At 41.5% G+C, this 20632-nt stretch overlaps 1 protein-coding gene across 2 annotated transcripts in view; it reads left to right on the plus strand.

Moving 5' to 3' along the window:
• ZBTB8B (zinc finger and BTB domain containing 8B) overlaps positions 1-19867 on the plus strand; it is a 28100-nt gene extending 8233 nt beyond the window's left edge. For both annotated transcript variants that reach the window (XM_070404637.1, XM_070404638.1), the window contains exons 3-4: positions 7372-7550; positions 10877-19867. In XM_070404637.1, coding sequence (XP_070260738.1) covers positions 7372-7550; positions 10877-11194 — 497 coding nt within the window. In that variant the 3' untranslated portion in view covers positions 11195-19867. The remainder of the gene's footprint in view (positions 1-7371; positions 7551-10876) is intronic.
• The last annotated feature ends 765 nt before the right edge of the window (positions 19868-20632 follow it).

Consider the following 20632-nt stretch of genomic DNA (forward strand, 5'->3'; position numbering starts at 1 on the left):
GTATTTGAGAATATTTTAGAGTTGGCATTTGGCTTCATTTGAGTAAGTTTCTGGGGTTTTTTAAAATATATTTTTATTGATTTCAGAGAGGAAGGGAGAGGGAGAGAGAGAAACATTGATATGAGAATGCAACATCAATCAGCGGCTTCTACCATGGATCAAGCCTGAAACGCAGGCATGTGCCCTTAACCAGGAATCAAACTGGCAACCTCCCAGGGCACAGGACTATGCTCCACCAACTGAGCAACACCAGCCAGGCTGGCACATGTGTTCTTTATTGAATCTTACTAGTATTCTTTAAGGGACAAACAAGCAGATGAGTAGGCTACAGTGAAGAAATCTCATTATTTTTATTTTTTTAAATATATTTTTATTTTTAGAGAGGAAGGGAGAGGGGAAGAGAGAGATAGGAACATCACTGATGAGAGAGAATCATTGATTGTCTGCCTGCTGCATGCCCCCTACTGGGGATGGAGCCCTGACCGGAATCAAACCGTGACCTCTTGGTTCATAGGTTGAAACTCAACCACTGAGCCACACCAGACCAGGGAAGAAATCTTATTTTTATAAGAGAATTAAGGCACTAAGATACTTCTAGGTATTATCTCAGTGATGCTTCTTAGCTTTATTCTGGGATTCCAGGTAATATTGAGCCCCTACAGCTACCACAAATGCAGCAAATCCCCATTTAAATCCTTTTATTAATGAACTAACAAAGGAAACATTGTTTGCTAAGCCACCCCTGTATCTCCAAGTTTCATTGCAGTCCCCATAGCCCTCTTACAGCCAGCTTTTCCTGTATGGTTTTTAATGGTAACCCTTCTATGACCGTGTTCCATGTCTGACAGCAATCTAACCTCTCAGGACATTCAATATTTAATCTTCCATGTGAACAAATTTCTTATATACTTTGTTAGGCTTTTTTGTTTTAAGAGAACTTGTGTTCTTGAACAATTCTGAAAGATGACTTAACTCTTCTTAATAGTGAGCTAACTGTGTTGTAAAATATCTCATAGGAGATAAAAATACACTTGGCTGTCACCTTCCTGATAAAAGTACCCTATAGCTTCTAGAACAGCGGTTCTCAACCTGTGGGTCGAGACCCCTTTGGCGGTCGAACGGCACTTTCACAGGGGTCGCCTAAGACCATCCTACGATTCATAACAGTAGCAACATTACAGTTATGAAGTAGCAACGAAAATAATTTTATGGTTGAGTCACAACATGAGCAACTGTATTTAAAAGGCCAGAAGGTTGAGAACCACTGTTCTAGAACCTGAAGCCAAGAAATTAATGAATCAAAATTCTTATACACCTTTCAACATGGAACAGTGAAAGTATTTTAAATAAGGGAGATCAGCTGCTTTTATTTGTTACTAGTGAACTGTCTTTAGATTTTTTAATTTCATTTTTTAAAATATATATTTTTATTGATTTCAGAGAGGAAAGGAGAGGGAGAGAGAGAAACATCCATGATGAGAGAGAATCATGCATCGGTTGCCTCCTGCACACCCCTTATTGGGGATCAAACCTGCAACCCGGGCATGTGCCCTGACTGGAAATCGAACCCATGACCTTCTGGTTCATAGGTCGATGCTCAACCACTGAGCCACACCAGCTGGGCTAATTTCATTTTTTTGAAGCAAGAACACTGTGTATGTCTGATTAAAATTAGACTTGAGCCCTGGCCAGTTTGGCTCGGTGGATAGAGTGTCAGCCTGTGGACTGAAGGGTCCCAGGTTCGATTCCGGTCAAGGGCACAGGCCTGGGTTGCGGGCTAGGTCCCTGGTGGGGGTCATGCAGGAGGAAGCCGATCAATGACTCTCATCATTGATGTTTCTATCTCTCTCTCCTCCCCTCCCTTCCTCTCTGAAAGTAATAAAAATATATTTTTTAAAAATTAGACTTGAGCCGAAACCAGTTTGGCTCAGTGGATAGAGCGTCGGCCTGCGGACTGAAAGGTCCCAGGTTCGATTCCGGTCAAGGGCAGGTACCTGGGTTGTGGGCACATCCCCAGTAGGAGATGTGCAGGAGGCAGCTGATCGATGTTTCTCTCTCATCGATGTTTCTAACTCTTTATGTTTCTCCCTTCCTCTCTGTAAAAAATCAATAAAATATATTTTTTTAAAAAAGAATGTACAATTGCATTTAAAAAAAAATTAGACTTGAAAAACTTAAAAATGCCGTTTCTGGTTCTCAGAGACACTGTCTTAACCAACATTTAGAAGGTAGCAGCTGTTTTCACGGAACACACTATGGGAAGTTATTGAAATCCCATTTCCGTGTACATAATAGCACTTCACAGATTGTAATCACTGCTTAACATTCATTGGACCTTCATCATGTCCATGAGTTTGGCAAAGGAAGGGTAGAGGAACTGAGACTCCGAAGGGTTTAGTGAGTTTCCTGAGTTGCAGGGCCGGTAAGTGGCACAGCTAAAACTAGAAGCCTGGGCTGGCTTCACTTCACTCACTAAACAAACCGAGGGCAGCACGAGTGGGTAGAGGATTTCAGTGCAATGATTTTGTCTTTCAACGCCCTCTGCCTGTATGGACAAGTGTCAAAAAGTAATTCAGCTGTGTGCCATTCTCATTCAAGTCCTGTCTATTAGCCTATGAAGCCAGGTTTCCAACTACAGGGTGTCGTGGCAAGGCAGCCACCCTGGCCCCTGGCCATACCTGTTGTCTGCCAGGTTTTTATTCCACTCACACAACTCCAGGCTAAACTTACTCTAAGTGCCAAGGCACAGAGTAGGGCTGATATGTTTGGTCATTCATTTTTTAAAATATATATATATTTTTTATTGATTTCAGAAAGGAAGGGAGAGTGAGAGAGAGACATCAATGATGAGAGAGAATCATTGATAGGCTGCCTCCTGTATGCCCCACACTGGGGATCGAGCCCACAACCCGGGCATGTGCCCTGACCGGGAATTGAACCGTGACCTCCTGGTTCATAGGTTGACACTCAACCACTGAGCCATGCAAGCCGGTCTGGTCATTCATTTATTTGCTCAAATATTTGAGTAGCTTCTTGATGAAGCTACAAGGATAAGTCAGACATGAATCCAGCCCTTAACAAACTTAGAAGAGATAAGACGTGTATAATCACATGACCTAAAGGTACTAGGGCTGGAAGACAGATGGAAGTGTGAGTTTCATAGTTATCCAAAAGCTGGAGAACTGGCTTCCTACTGGGAGATCAGGGAGGCTTTATGAATGTGGCATCTGAGGATAAGAAGAGACATAGAAAGAAACTGACTAGCGTCAGATCATGGGAAATCTTGAGTGCTAAGAGATGAGGTTTTTATCTGTAGGCACAGGGGAGATTTTCCATTTTCTGAGCTTGGGAGGTGACAGGATCTGTGCTTTAGGGAGCTTAATTTGGCCTCAGCCCAAGATGGCATACAGCTGGGAGACCAGGGCAAGGAGATGGTCAATAGTTCCATATCCATGTTGCTCATCCCAGCATTCGCTGATACTGTCAAAGCATAATGTCCTGCTATAATCAATAAAAATATATTTTAAGCCCTAACCGGTTTGGCTCAGTGGATAGAGCGTCAGCCTGCGGACTCAGAAGGGTTCCAGGTTCAATTCTGGTCAAGGGCATGTACCTTGGTTGCGGGTACATCCCCAGTAGGGGGTGTGCAGGAGGCAGCTGATCGACGTTTCTCTCATCAATGTTTCTAACTATCCCTCTCTGTAAAAAATATCAATAAAATATATTTAAATATATATATTTTTTTTCTTAAAAAAACCTTAGGGTTTCAAAAATATGTATATATATATATTTTTTTTCTGATCAAGCCTCAATTTTATTTATTTATTTTTTTAAAATCTTTATTGTTCAGATTATTACATTTGTTCCTCTTTTTTCCCCCCATAACTCCCCTCCTTCCAGCTCCCACCCCACCCTCCACCCTCACTCCCCACCCACTGTGTTCATCCATAGGTGCATGATTTTTGTCCAGTCACTTCCCGCATCTCCCACACCCCTTTTCCCCCCAAGAATAGTCAGTCTATTCCCTTTCTATGTCCCTGATTCTATTATAATCACCAGTTCATTCTGTACATCAGGTTATTTATTCACTTGATTCTTAGATTCATTTGTTGATAGATGCATGTTTGTTGTTCATAATTTGTATCTTTACCTTTTTCTTCTTCTTCCTCTTCTTAAAGGATACCTTTCAGCATTTCATATAATACTGGTTTGGCGGTGATGAACTCCTTTAGCTTTTCCTTATCTGTGAAGCTCTTTATCTGACCTTCAATTCTGAATGATAGCTTTGCTGGATAAAGTAATCTTGGTTGTAGGTTCTTGGTATTCAGCACTTTGAATATTTCTTGCCATTCCCTTCTGGCCTGCAAAGTTTCTGTTGAGAAATCAGCTGACAGTCGTATGGGTATTCCCTTGTAGGTAATTGAGCCTCTTTCTCTTGCTGCTTTTAAGATTTTCTCTTTGTCTTTTGCTCTTGGCATTTTAATGATGATGTGTCTTGGTGTGGTCCTCTTTGGATTCCTTTTGTTTGGGGTTCTCTGTGCTTCTTGGACCTGTAAGTCCATTTCTTTCTCCAGATGGGGGAAGTTTTCTGCCATTATTTCTTGAAATAGGTTTTCAATATCTTGCTGTCTCTCATCTTCTGCACTCCAATAATTCTGATATTAGTCCGCTTAAAGCTGTCCCAGAGGCTCCTTACACTATCTTCACACTTTCGGATTCTTTTTTCATTTTGCTTTTCCAATTGGGTGTTTTTTGTCGAATCTTTGGTTTGATTCTTGTGCTCCTCTGGTCTGCTATTGGGTATAATATTCTTTATTTCAGTCCGTGTATGCTTACTTTCTAATTTCTTTATCGTAGCATCGAGGGTCTCATTAGTTTTTGTGAGGCTCTGCACAAATTTATGGCAAGCCCTCAAAATTGCGATTCTTAGCTCCATATCCTCCATTTCTGTCATGTTTTTTTGTCTCCGCATCTTTTATGCTTTCTTGGTGCACCCCCTTGTGGTCTCTGTGCGCAGTCTTGTTCTAGCCAAGCCTTAATTGTTGTAGTTAACACTAGAGGGATTTGACCACCAGGCCGACTGGCTGTAGGAATCAGCTGTATGGAAAACGTCTGCCTTCTGGGGAGGCGCTAATCCAGCCTTTGCCTGAGGCGATCGGCAAATGGCTGTGCGCAGGGTTTGGGCAGGGCGGGATCAACAGGGCGGGCGGAGGGAGCAGTTATGGCCGCTCTCAGTCCCGTTCCCAGAGGCTCTGCTTCTCAGAACCCCGGCAGCCGCTGCAAACCTCGGAGAGAAAGCTGCCCTCATGTTCCAACTGATGCCGGATAATCCCGCTTCTCCCGTTTGAGTCTGGGTCCCTAGAGACTCGCCCGGATCTGGAGCCCAGAGTCTGAGACTCACTCCCGACAGAAAACGAAAACCGCGCCCTCAGCCACCAGCCCGCTTTGCGCGCGCACCTCGGTACCTTTGTATTTTCCACACTGCGCCGCCTCTGAGCCTCGATTTGCTGTTCTCTTTCCTTCTAGTTGTAGAGTCTCTCTTCAGCCAGCCTTCCTGTGGTTCTGGGTGATGTCCGTTCCGTCTTTTAGTTGTATTTTTGAAATGGTTGTTTGCGGCAGCGGTCTCCAGTGTTTACCTACGCCGCCATCTTGGTCTCTCCTCAAATATGTATATTTTTATGGATTTTAGAGAGCGGAAGAGAGAGGGAGAGAGAGATAGAACATCGATCGGCTGCCTCCTGCACACCCCGTACTGGGGATCAAGCCCACAATCTGGGCATGTGCCCTGACCTGGAATCAACCACTGAGACACACCAGCTGGGGAAGATCTTAGAGTTTTTGAGGCCAAAGGAGGGACAGTGGTCTGGAATTGACAGTGAAGCACAAAGAGACCCTACACACCTCCAACCCAGGGGTGTGGGCTATGGGTTAAGGGAAGTAGAGTGCTCAAGAGAGAGGCAGGGCTCAGGTAAAGTAACCACTCCAATCTGCTGCCTCTCAAAACTGTGTTCTTCCCTTCTTTCCCTAAGCTCCAGATATATCTGTCCCGAAGGGCATGGATAGAGGGAACAAGTCTTGGAATTCTGCAGTAAGGGTAACTCATGTAACTTGAAAGGAACAGTTTCTTTTTTTTTTTTCTTTTTTTTTTTTTAATTAAATCTTTATTGTTCAGATTATTACATTTGTTCCTCTTTTTTCCCCCCATAACTCCCCTCCTTCCAGCTCCCACCCCACCCTACACCCTCACTCCCCACCCACTGTGTTCATCCATAGGTGCATGATTTTTGTCCAGTCACTTCCCGCATCTCCCACACCCCTTTTTCTCCCAAGAATAGTCAGTCTATTCCCTTTCTATGTCCCTGATTCTATTATAATCACCAGTTCATTCTGTACATCAGGTTATTTATTCACTTGATTCTTAGATTCATTTGTTGATAGATGCATGTTTGTTGTTCATAATTTGTATCTTTACCTTTTTCTTCTTCTTCCTCTTCTTAAAGGATACCTTTCAGCATTTCATATAATACTGGTTTGGCGGTGATGAACTCCTTTAGCTTTTCCTTATCTGTGAAGCTCTTTATCTGACCTTCAATTCTGAATGATAGCTTTGCTGGATAAAGTAATCTTGGTTGTAGGTTCTTGGTATTCAGCACTTTGAATATTTCTTGCCATTCCCTTCTGGCCTGCAAAGTTTCTGTTGAGAAATCAGCTGACAGTCGTATGGGTATTCCCTTGTAGGTAATTAAGCCTCTTTCTCTTGCTGCTTTTAAGATTTTCTCTTTGTCTTTTGCTCTTGGCATTTTAATGATGATGTGTCTTGGTGTGGTCCTCTTTGGATTCCTTTTGTTTGGGGTTCTCTGCGCTTCTTGGACCTGTAAGTCCATTTCTTTCTCCAGGTGGGGGAAGTTTTCTGCCATTATTTCTTGAAATAGGTTTTCAATATCTTGCTGTCTCTCATCTTCTGGCACTCCAATGACTCTGATATTAGACCGCTTAAAGCTGTCCCAGAGGCTCGAAAGGAACAGTTTCTATACAGTCACCTTAATGGTTGTATGAGCAAGGTAAACAAGCAAACAAAAAGTTGGAAAGAGATTTAAGTGAATTCCTGGAAATTTGATGATTTCAGATATATAGAGTGACTGTGAATTCCAACAATTTAAGTCTGCATCATCGCAAACCTCTTCTGTACATGCCTGGAAACTCTTCTGAGGAGCTACTGTCAAAACGTGAAACCTAGTCCAGAGGTCTGATCCATCCACTATCATGACCTGCGCTGGTGGCATTCTGCAGCCCCAGATCCCATCCGTCGGAGGCGTGGCCAGTGTTGTTGCTGCTTACAGTACAGCTAAATTAATCTATTTGGTTTCCTAGGCGATGTGCTGGTGGTCCCCATCAAGCTCCACAGATGTCCTTTCTGCCCTTACACTGCCAAACAGAAGGGCATCCTTAAGCGGCACATCCGCTCACACACGGGTGAGCGACCCTACCCCTGTGAGATCTGTGGCAAGAGATTCACTCGACAGGAGCACCTGCGGAGCCATGCCCTGAGCGTAAGTGAGCTGGCAAATCTTTTGTGGTGTGTGTGTGTGGGTGGCTCCTGACATTTGTCCAACGTAGCAATTTTTAACCAGTGTGCCGCAAGAGGCACATAGGTGTGCTGCAAGAATTTTTAAAACATGCAATACCTGACTGTGTAGTCAGGGGCACTGACCTCTTTCCCCTTAGATTGTCAAATTAAAAACTGACAACAGCCAACACAATAGTTGTCCCGTGTGAATGAATCAAAAGTATACCTATATTTTTGTCAGATTGGCAAATCAAAGCCATAATGAAATGCCACTTTACACCCACTAGGATGACTATCATCAAAAAATGGATAATAGCAAAGTGTTGGCAAGGATGTGGAGACATTGGAAACTATACATTGCTGGTGGGAATGTAAAATGGTGCAGCCGCTATAGACAACAGTTTGGCTGTTCCTCAAAAAGTTAAGCATAAAGTTACTATAGGGCTCAACAATTCTACTTTTATATAACCAAGAGAACTGAACACACATTCACACAAAAATTTGCACACAAATGTTCATAGCAACATTATTCATAATAGTAAACAAGTGGAAACAACCCAAATATCCATCAACTGATGAATGAACAAACAAAAGATGTATCTCTACAATGGAATGTTACTCAGCATAAAGTGAAAGGAAGTTCCGAGTCACATAACAACATGGATGAACCTTGAAAATATGCTAAGTGAAAGAAGCCAGTCACAAAGGACCACATACTGTATGATCCATTTTTTTAAATAAATTTTATTGATTTTTTTACAGAGAGGGAGGGAGAGGGATAGAGAGTTAGAAACATCGATGAGAGAGAAACATCGATCAGCTGCCTCCTGCACACTCCCCACTGGGGATGTGCCTGCAACCAAGGCACATGCCCCTGACCCGGAATCAAACCTGGGACCCTTGAGTCCGCAGGCCGACGCTCTATCCACTGAGCCAAACTGGTCTGGGCTGTATGATTCCATTTTTTAAAAAATATATATATTTATTGATTTCAGAGAAGAAGGGAGAGGGATAGAGAGATAGAAACATCAATGATGAGAGAGAATCATTGATTGGCTGCCTCATGCACGCCCTCTACTGGGGATCGAGCCTGCAACCCGGGCTTGTGCCCTTGACTGGAATTGAACCCATGACCCTTCAGTCCACAGGCCAACGCTCTATCCACTGAGCCAAACCAGCCAGGGCTATTTTTAATTTTTTAATACTTTTATTGATTTGAGAGAGGAAAGGAGAGAGATAGAGAGATAGAAACATCAATGATGAGAGAGAATCATTGATCGACTGCCTCCTACACGTCCCCTACTGGGGGGGAAATTGAGCCCGCAACCAGGGCATGTGCCCTTGGCCAGAATTGAACCTGGGAATCGAAGCTGGGACCCTTCAGTCCACAGGCTGATGCTCTATCCACTGAACCAAACCGGCCAGGGCTGTATGATTCCATTATATGAAATGTACAAAATGGAAAGACCCATGGAGATAGAGAATAGATTAGGGGTTGCCAGAGGCTGGAGGCAGGTGGGAATGGGAAAGAGGTGACCATTTGTAGGCACAGGGGTGATGAAAATGTGGAATTAGATGGTTGGAATGGTTGCACAATCTTGTGACTCGACTAAAAACCACTGAATTGTACACTTTAAGAGGAAAACTTTATGGTATGAATTATGGTTCTGAAGGAATCCAGATTGAAGATAAGTGTCAGTACTGGCCCCAGCATACTTGTCTGAGAATGGCCTCCTCCCAAGGACTTAAGTTTTTGTTTGTTTGTCTCCTCTCCCTCCTCCCCCGCCCCCCAATCTATATCTACAGTCTCTCTTGGCAGCAGTAGGTCCCTGGGTGCCTCTAAGATGGTTTATCGTTTGGAATCCTCATTTCCTCTCTTTTTCCACATTATACAAGCCCTGGAAGTTTGAAAGGTTATAAGATACACACTCAGGTTAGCTCAAGTGTGAGGGTTTAGCATAGGAAGCTCAAGAAACCTCATGGGAATCAGGGACATTGGTCAGAATGTAATGGCAGCTCCAGCAACCTGGATATCCTGTTTTTGGCCCTTCTTCTGCATCAGCCTCTTTTTCTCTGCTGCTTGCATGTACCCCACATCCATAGCTCTCCAAAAGAGAGGCTCTGACTGGTTCACAGAGCCCTTTTTGACTGGAGTTCCTGAAGAGTGCACACATTTGCAAGATAGTTCCTTACACAGGGGTCCCCTGGGCTTGTTCCGGGTAGGAAATGTAAAAGTCAAGGGTGAAGCATTGGCTGGCACATCGGGGGAATACACTGTCTAGCAAATCTGCCTCCCTAATAACTAAACAGCCCAAGGTACGTAGAAGCCATACCTAAAACCCCACCTGGTTCACTGAGTGCCCTTTACATGCCTGGCACTGGGAATATAGTAACACGTGTGACAGAGGATAGAGGACATGTATAAGGACAGCCAGAGTTCTCTCGGAACTTACAGTTTAGTGAATTTTACCAAGGATTTGTTAAACATACAGTAGTCTCCTCTTATCCACAATCTAGCTTCCCACAGTTTCAGGTACCTGTGGTCAACTGTGATCTGAAAATATTAAGTGGAAAATTCCATAAATCAATAGTTCATACGTTTTAAATTGCACGATGTTCTGAGTAGTGTGATGACATCTCTCGCACCGCACTCCATCCAACCCAGGATGTGAATCACCCCTTTGGTGGTGTTTCCGCACTATACTCGTATATGCTTCCTGCTCATTCGTTAGTCACTTAGGAGCTGTCTTGGTTATCAGGTTGACTTGTGGTATCGCAGTGCTTGTGCACATGTAACCCGTATTCTACTTAATAATGGCCCCAGAACACAAGACTAGCATGCTGGCAATTTGGATGCCAAAGAAAAGCCATAAAGAGCTCCCTTTAAGTGAAAAGGTATGTATGTATGTATAGGAGAAAACATAGTCTATATAGGGTTTGGTACTATCTGTGGTTTTAGGCATCCACTGAGGATCTGGGAACATATCCCCCACAGATAATCAAGGAAGAAGCATAGGTGAGAATATAGAGCTGGGGGTGCTAACCTGGCCTGGAGCATCAGAGAAGACTTTGAAATGCATTAGTAAGGAGCAGGGGTTGGCAATGGGGAGGAGGGCACATTCCACGGATGTCCAGTGGCCCTGGGTGGAAAGGACCTTGGTGAGGCTGAGAATATGGCAGATGGAACAAGGGGAAGAGTGGTGAGAAATGAGGTTGGAGGGTCAGCCAGGGCCCTCATCACATGGGGCCTTGAAGGTCACGGCTCAACCCCATTTCTGTGACATTGACTGTATCTACTTGTGGTTTTAGGTCCACAGATCCAACTGTCCAATCATCTGCAAGGGCTGCAGAAGAACCTTCACGAATCACCTGTCACAGGGGCTGAGGCGCTTTGGGCTGTGTGACAGCTGCACCTGCGTTGCAGACACACATGATGATGAGTACAGTTTGATGCCCATCAACCTGAGCCTGGTGGAGGCTTCATCCGAAAGCCAAGAAAAGAGTGACACAGACAATGATTGGCCGATCTACGTGGAGTCTGGTGAGGAAAACGACCCTGCCGGAGAGGATTCTGACGACAGGCCACCAATGCAGCCCAACCTGACAGACCGAGAGACGCTCATGTAGCAGTGGATTCGGGGGAAGAGGTTTTGGAACTTGTTATCGCTCATTCTGTGGTTGAACCCTGAGACGAACATTTTTTTCAGTGTCAATATATTTGCATTTTTGTTAGATGACCTAGTAGAGGTTGGATTTTGTGACTCAAAGGACTAATGAGTTTTCAGTTTGGTGCCCTTGATTTCTGAGGGCTTGGCTGACCTTTCCTTAATTCTGAGTGAATAAGGCTGGCCCTCAGGCTTCCTGTTTTTCCTGTTGTGCACCTGAACTCCGGCTAGGAGAAAGATAAGAAACCCCCCATGCTTGTTTTCATAGCGTCTCAATCTCTGCATTCCTGTGGGGCCATCCTCTTTTCTCTGAAAAGGTGGGCAAGAATGTATTAAGTTTTGAGAATAATTTTACCTCTGCCAAGCCTCTCCTGATGAATTCCATATTCTAATTTTCCGAAGTACTTAAGAGAAAGCTTTATTGATACCAGGCAGGCGGGGCCGCCTTAGACATGATTGTAAAAGCTACTTTCTAAATCTAAGACTGCAAACGGTAAAAGCTAGGGGTGTTTGTGTGCATACAAGCACGGAATTAAGCTCAAAGCCTTCTTATGGCACTTTGACTTGCCCAGTGGAATTACATTGTAAGTTTGCCCCGGGAAGGGACCCTGTGAGCCCAGGTCTGGATGGTTTCCCTGCTTCGTTTGGTATTTGACAATTCTCACCACACAAATAACCTGTTTTGTGATCATAAAACAAATCATCTGGGCAAAACTAAAAATTCTCCCCTGCTTTTTCGAGCCATTTCCAAAGGCCACACTGCTGGAACTGTCGCTACCACTGACATTCTTTTACTTAGTTTGTGAATGGAACTTTAATTGAAGGGAAAGTGTAAGCCTATCTAAGCAAGATATATTTCTAAATTGCTTACCTTTTAAAAGATCTGCTGGGAGAAAAGAGAAGTTTGTAGAAGTACAGGTTTTTAAAACCAGTCTGCTTTTCCCCTCTTAGCAGCCATGCAATTATTCTAACAAAAGGCTGCACTTCTTTAAAGGGCTAAAAAGCAGGAAATATTAGGGATTTAAAATATTTAAGGCACTTTCATAATTTTGTCTTATGTTAAGGTATCCAAAATGGATTTTCAAAGAAATCCCTAATGAAACGAAGTATGCAAACAAAACAGTTTCCTTTGAACTTTGAAAAAAATAAAAGAAATCCCTTTTTCTTCCTTTAATTTAGTATAGTTATGTTTCAAAAGGTAGTAAAATCACTTTTTTCCTGTCTCTTAAACAAAAAGATCTTCAAAACATCATAAATTGGCTTGTAAATGCTAGTCATTGAAGAGTTCAAAGGTATTTAAACTACTCAGTAGAAGTTAAAGTTTAGCTAGTGTGACTCAAACTGTGGTCCTCACACGGGTGCTGGTCTGTGAGTTGTTTGATACCAGTCCACACAGCAGGACCATGTATTGGTCTGCAGTAGATTGGAAATTTTAAAATTGGTCGTTTGTCCTGGCTGGTGTGGCTCAGTGATTCGAGAATCAGAATGGGTGTGCTGTATTCCAATAAAACTTCACTTGCAAAAAACAGGCAGCAAGCAGGATTTGGCCCAACCTGTTTTAGGTAGTACTTTTATTTTTCTCTTACTAAATGAAGTTAATGAGTCTTCAAACAGAAAATGTATTTAGTGTTTAGTGTTAGCAGTTCTATATTATTATAGGTAATCTTTTTAAAATCTATAGGCCATAGCCCAGCAGAGTGGCTCAGTGGTTGGTTGTTGACCTATGAACCAGGAGATCACAATTCAATTCCCAGGCAGGTTGATGCCCGGTCAGGGCACGTGCCTGGGTTGTGGGCTCTTGTGGGCTCCGTCCCAGGTGTGGGGCATGTGGGAGACGGCCAGTTAATGGTTCTCTCTCATCATTGATGTTTCTGTTTCTCGCTCCCCCCTCCCTTCCTCTCTGCAATCAATAAAAATATATTTTAAAAAAATCTGTAGGATATAGCCCTGGCTGGCATACCTCAGTGGTTAGAGCATCAGCCTGGGCAATGAAGGGTCTTGGGTTCGATTTCCAGTCAAAGGCATGTACCTGAGTTGCAGGTTCGCTTCCCGCCCCAGGTTGGGTGCCTGCGGGAGGCAACCAGCCTATGTATCTCTCTTACATTGATGATACTCTCCATCCCCTTTCCTCCCTGTCTCCCTCCCTCCTTTCCACTCTCTGAAAAGCAATGGAAAAAATATCCTCGGGTGAGGATTAACAGAACAAGAAAGAAAAAATGGTCTTTTACCACAGATAGTTTAAAAATTATTGTTCTAGATCAAGAGGTGCAAATTGAAACTTATTTAGGACCAGAAACATTTTTCTTAACCTAAAATGAAAATATTAGCTGTTGTTTTAATAGAGGGATCTTAGCGAAAGCAAACCTAAATGGATGTGTAGAGGCTATACTTTGCAAGGAGTTATGTTTGATTGTTTTTGCTCTCTCTGTTTAAAGTATTTTTGATATTTTAAAAGACTCTTCTACCTCACAATTTCACTTCTCTGCCTAGTTTCTCTGGTAGAGCAAGGAGCCTCTTCAGTGACCCCATGACCTGTTCATATTACTGGGTGCAAAGTAAAAAAATTTACATTAGAGATTTTATTGTAAGACAGTGATTCTCAACTGGGGGTGATTTTGCCACCCAGAGGAGATTTGGCGATGTCTGGAGACTTTCTGAATTGTTACAACTGGGGCAGGGAGCTGCTAGCATCTAGTGGGTAGAGGAAAAGATGCTGCTAAAATCCTACAATTTATAGGATGGTCTCTTACAACAAAGAATTATCTAGTCCAACGTGTTAAGAGTTCAAGGTTAAGAAACCCCCCTAAAAAGTAAAATTTTAAAAAAATGACTTTGAAGTTAATTTTGTGTTATATTTTAAGCTACGCTACCTTTTACCTTCTTAATATAAATAGACTCTTCCGTGGCCGGTGTGGCTCAGTTGGTTGGAGCATCGTCCTGTACCTTGAAAGGTCACGGGTTCGACTGCCCGTTAGGGCACATACCCAGGTTGTGGGTTCAATCCCCTGTCAGGGTGCATGTGGGATGCAACCGATCGAGGTTTCTCTCTCCTTTTCCTTTCTGTCTCTAAAAATCAATAAAAACATGTCTTATTGATTTTTTAAATTTAAAAAATATTAATAAATCCTTATACTCCCACAAGTTTTGGAAAATAGTGGATTAGCAAAATAGGGAGTAGAGGCCAAATAATTCACAACTTGCCCATAACCTGATTAGGTCTGTGATACGGAAACTTAGGAATTCTGACTGAGATACCCCCAGAATTACTCTAGGCTTTTATTATTTTATTAAATTTTAAAGTAGCAGAATCACTGGAAGGAAAACGGAACATGAAGCTTAATATTTAAGTGACTCTCTTTTTCCATAATATTTTAGATTGTTGCATTCCTGTTTGGCTGTTTAGAGTTTGTGTGTTGACATTCATAGTAACTAGATCACTGAATTCTGTCACTTTTAAAGGATATCTTTGTCTGGACTAAAAGATCACAGACTGTCCTGTTTTAAATTTATGTTCACATTTGGTGATCAGTATTTATAATCTGCACAGTGTCTTTGAGGTGTAATTTGTGTTGTTGGTGGTGATATTTTTATAATAAGTAAATTCACAGTTGGGTCCAACACAGACTATTTGTGATTTAGGTTATGTTCTGACATCTTTCTGGCACATCTGCCCAAGTTCACAAAGGATACTTTTATCTTATATCAGATATATTGCATGAATGGGAACAGGATTTTTACTTCTAATGGAATTTAAAAGTGGCATCCTTGGAAAGTTTCTCTTGGGGGAAGGGGTCAGGCTTTCATAGCAAGGGTTGGGGAGAAATGTAAATAAGACCTATAATTGTAATAAATTAAGAAATGACATAGAGCATCATGACTTCTGGTCATTTGGCAGGAAGATGCCATTCTGGTGTAAATATTTTGGTAGCCATTAGACTTTGAATATTCCTTAAGAAAATGACTGACCTAGTGGTCTGCAGAATGCTGTGGCATTGAGTGTTCTGGTGGTTCAGAATGCTGTGATGGTTTTTTGTTATTGTTGTTAATTGATGTTGCGACAAACCCCATAGAAAGGCAACAGGTAGGGCTCCAGGTACTGATTCTGAGGGCAGTGGGGAAGACTGGAGTAGCTTTTGGTCAACTGACTGTACACTGTTTCATTTGGACTTCTAGGTTTTTATTGTGTGTCCCTTGTGCATTGACAATGGAGTTATCTCTGTGAGGGGCAAAGGGTTGGGTGGGTGAGAAATCCTATTATACTCTGTTTTGAGTATTACCACTGTACTTCCTGTTGTTGGTCTTTTATAGCTTCTCTTGTGCTTTCACGTGATCACACTATCTTCTAACCCAAAAAAAAGGAGCACTTTATTCAGTTGCTTCTGATGGGCAGTGTTTTCATTCATTTTTATTCAGTATTTCCACAACATCCCTTATTACTATGTTCCACAAACCTGTCAATATAGCGCTGAAAAATTGAATTCTTTTCTTCAAATAATGCTTCTGTAGAGACAAATGGGGAAAAAATGGCAGGAATAGTTTGGTTGGTTTCTAACATGTCCTAGTTTTAATTCACGCCATTGTGATCAAATGATATAGAACCGTCCTAAGTTAAGGGGGACCTTCAGCAGAGGTAGACTCTCCAGGTAGGTAATTGTACTACTGCCAATTCTTCATTGACAACTGTGATTTTGGGGAGCAATTTATATGTTCATCACTTGAGTTTTGAACAAGGAGACGACCCACATCAGGCAAGTATGGGAGTTATCCTGGCTAAAAAACCTCTTGTCCCACGGGAGCAAGTATCTTTTCTAACAACTGCACAGTCACAGCTTCTAGGGTCCGGAAAGAGACATGTTTATTCCAAGAGTTACTGTACTTAGGGAAGCCCAGGGCTGTGGCTTCCTATCAGGTACTTATAGTTCTCCCAGTCTGAATGCAATTTACCAGTTAGGGGTCATTTCTACCATAAGTAACGCTCCTAGCAATATAGTTGACATACTACTCTTTAGTAGGTTGTCAGGGGAACAGAGCTAGGAAGTTAACCAGAGGTCAAATTCTCACACTGAAGGAGAAAAGGTTCTGTTAATCCTTTACCAAACAGTATGCTAAGCAATTGCACAATAGATAGTCCATCTAGTTCCTATAAAATATAACCAGGGGAATTTCCAATTAAAATATAGCCAACACCGCCCCGCTGGCATGGCTCAGTGGTTGAGCATTGACCTATGAACCGGGAGGTCACGGTTCCATTCCTAGTCAGGGCACTTGCCCGGGTTGCGGGCTTGATCCCCAGTGTGGGGCCTGCAGGAGGCAGCCAATCAATGATTCTCTCATCATTGATGTTTATATTGCCCTTTCCCTTCCTCTCTGAAATCAATAAAAATATAAAAATAAAATATAGCCAACACCAACTAACTTTTCCTCTCTTGAAGAGAGTTTATTCTATGTGCTTAGCTGCTTGTGATTAATAAATACACTGTTTGCAAATTTTGCTGAGATATGTGTAAGAGTTGAATAAATAGTCAAAATGTTCCTGTCAAAATGTCATGTATCCTTTGGTGCTACTCCTAGTAGGCAGGTGTAATATGACATAATATAGGGACATTGAATGGAAATTTCTGGGGATCCCATCAGTCACACTTTGAGGGGAACCGATGCCCACCTCACAACCACCAAACACTAGGTTCTTGTTAATGGTGCCTCTCCTTATGTCATGTGGCACTACTTTTGCCTGCTTCTGTTGCTCCTTGACAGATCGATAAGTGAGGATAGTAGGTTGTTTATTCAACAGTTATACAACAACTATTTATGTAGTCCTTATTATGTGTCAGGCACTAGGACACATCAATGAACAAGCAAAATCTCTGCCCCCAAAGAACTTGCAGTAAGTAATCAGGAAGACTAGCGATTAAGCAACACAGTTTTGGGCGTGACAATAGGGGCAAGGACAGGGTGCCCTGGGAGTGCTCGGATAGAGCACCGAGCCCAGTTTTAGAGCCTGAGAAGGCTTTCTTACCTAAGCTACTGTTGTTGTGATCTTTCCCATCCAGAAAACTTCTAGCTTTGGGATACAATTTATAAACAATTTAAACAGTCTCTGGCATTTCCTGCCTTTTCCAAACATGGTGGGCTTGAACATTAACAGTCTTTAAATTACTTGTTTTATTGGGGTATATAAAATTACTATAAACATTTTAGAATATCCTGTTCTAGGATATATGCATCAGATGCCATGGTTTTCTTATTAAAAAGAAACAAGCAAAAAAATAAAATAAAATAAAGAAAAAGAAAAAGAAACAAGCAAGCAGCAGCAGATAACTTTGCATTATGTAATCCAATGTAATAAGATAGAACAAAGGCGTCGTTACTGTGACAGGCGTGGAGAAACCCCACTGCATCTGGATTGAGTCTTGACAGGCCATGAAAACTAGTTAATAACCAGAAACCAGGATAGACACACGACAGGGCCAGTGAATGAAGGATTGAGAAATAGAAGGGACATTAGAGAGAGCAGTCCAACTCCATTTTACAGAGAGATGAAATGCCTGGTTCCTAGTTCCCACACTTCTCGCTGGGATCAGACATCAGGTCCTGCCAGGCCAGTGCTGATAACAAACATGTTTGGACAAGCAGCAAAGAGCATCTGTGGATAGCATTTGTTTCCTTGGGATGCCCATCCGACTGAAACCAGAGAAAAGGAGAATGCTGTTTTAGACTCATGCAGCTTTGTGTGATCATGGCCTGCATTCTTGTAGCGCTTAGACAGGGAGGGGGCAATCACATGTTGAGCATGAGGGAGTTCATGTAATTTCTTTGCCAATAATATCCACACATAGTGGAAGCAACATAAACCGCCATCAACACACACACACACACCCACACACACACACAGCACATCAAAATCTTGTCTACTTATTTAATATGTATCGTGTATTTGATTTTCATATACTCATTTTGTAAAAACTTTCAAAATAAAAAAATGCATATTCTTTTGAAATTACTTTTGCCAACCTCTATAACTGATTTTTGAAATATAAATTGGGCATGATTCAGGGAAGTTGACAAGGACATTCTTATTTGAAACAAACAAACAAAAAAATCCCATATGCATATATTTAACTCAGTAACCCACATAATATTATGATATTGAGTGAAAATACATTTTAGATGCTTCTTGATTCAGTAAATTTTAATAAATCTGCAAAAGTTAATTTTATGTAAAGGTCTGTGAAAATATATAACAGTTGTTTGTAAAGCAGATTAGCCACTTCATGATCTAAAAATACCTGGAAGCAGTATTACTGGTTGTTAATATTTACCAAGTTTGGGATTAAAATGAATGCAAATCATCTTTAATTTGGTTAAATCAACCTTGTGGATAGACAGGAACTAGTCTCAAATTACATTTTTGTTTTGGTTTATATAAATTGGATTGAGACACTGTAATGACACATTTAGTATAGGAACAGCCTCAGCCAAGTTCAGGAAAAAGTCTTCTGTTCCTTTGTTGCTTATTTTGTTTTCAGGAACAAATGTAATTTAACTATTTCCTGTACCTTCCAGGATTTTTAAATTGACCTAAATTAGATCATTGCAAATTTTAGAATGGCTAAGGTCAAAATGGTTAAAACAGAATCTTTAGAATGAATGAAACAAATTGAGATTTGATCCCCTCACATAGGTGAGTTAATAATTCTTCATAATTTAAATTTAGTTAACTGTTTTTCTCAGTATAATTATTTTACATGAATTTCTAATGAGGAATTTTACAAATAAGATGTTAAAGAAACAAATAAAAAAGCAAGCTATTAAATAGAGCTTCAAGCAAAAGAAGCTCCCATCAAACATCTTTTCCCACCTGTATGTCCGATAGTGCTAGGACCAATCACTTCCTTATATGAGATGGTTTCTGGGCAGAGTATTCCAAACCAGAATGTTTTAGATTCTATAAAAGAAGACTGACAAAAGTTGGATGAATGGATAATCATTCATGGGATGCAATATAGGCAAAAACTAATGGCAGACAACACAAAAATGAGAAAAGACACAAACATGTCAGACTCTGAGTTCTATAGTCGCACAGTCACACTCTTTACAATAACTCTTAGAAGAAATATAGTAACTAACTTTATCTTTGGCTGCCAAGTTTCCAAGTGGATTAAATTCTCTCACAAAGGCACTTGTCAAAACTGCCATCAAAAATAGAGAAGGTGAGCCTGGCCTGTGCGGCTCAGTGGTTGGGCGTGGATCTATGAACCAGGAGGTCACGGTTCACATGCTGGGGCTGTGGGCTTGGTTCCCAGTGTGGGGCACATGGGGGCAGCCGATCAATGATTCTCATCATTGATGTTTCTATCGCTCCCTCTCCTGTCCTCTCTGAAGTCAATAAAAATATATTTTTTAAAAAAACATGAAGTTGGAAGTGATCCTAGGAGACCATTAAATCAATAGCAACTGATAACCTTTTTTAAAGAGTGGGAAACTTTCTGCTTTTTAAAACTGAGTTGGTCTTTATGCTAAAGTGACTATGTACCAAATCTGTTCATATGGTTCAATGTTGTCCAGGTTGTGTGTTGCTTTGCTATTTTTACTTTTTATATATAAAGAACTAAAAATAAGAGAATAAAGTAATAAATTGGTGGATATAATCTATATATTCTATACCTGACTTCTCATTTCTATTGACTTGGTGTTCCATTTTTAATATAAATCTTTAAGACATGTGCATATATATTTTTTAAAGAATAATTTATTGATTTTTTAGAGAGAGGGGAAGGAAGAAGAGAGAAACATCAATGTGAGAGCATAAACATCAATCGGCTGCCTCCTGCACACCCCCTACCAGGATCAAGCCCACAAACCAGGCATGTGCCTTGACTGGGAATTGAGCCAACAACCTTTCGGTGCATGGGATGATGCCCAACCAACTGAGCCACACCAGCCAGGGCAACATATGTGCATAATAGTTTTTGTTTAATTTTTTTATTGTTGACAGTACTACAGATGTCTCTCATTTTCTCCCTTTTTGCCCTCCTTGACCCAACCCCCACCCTACCCCAGGCCTTCCCCATACTGTTGTCTGTGTCCATGGGTTATGCATATATGTTCTTTGGGTAATCCCTTCCTGCCCCTCTTCCCGCCCCCCCCCCCCCCCCCCAGTCTGTTATTCTGTTCCATGAATCTATACCCCTCTGGCCCTATTTTGTTCTGTTCATCAGTTTATTTTGTTCATTAGATTCCACAACACATGTGCATATTTTTGTTTCAAAAATTTTTTTTGCTTGAACAAGTTATATATATATATATATATATGCACACACACACACACACATACACATGCATATATGTATACATATATAATTTTTTTTTCTTAAGAGAGATGGGAAGGGAGAGAGAGAGA

Source organism: Myotis yumanensis, unplaced genomic scaffold (genome assembly GCF_028538775.1).
Source record: "Myotis yumanensis isolate MYYU_CA2020_CCGP unplaced genomic scaffold, mMyoYum1.0.hap1 SCAF_2, whole genome shotgun sequence".
In the NCBI taxonomy this organism is placed as follows: domain Eukaryota; kingdom Metazoa; phylum Chordata; class Mammalia; order Chiroptera; family Vespertilionidae; genus Myotis; species Myotis yumanensis.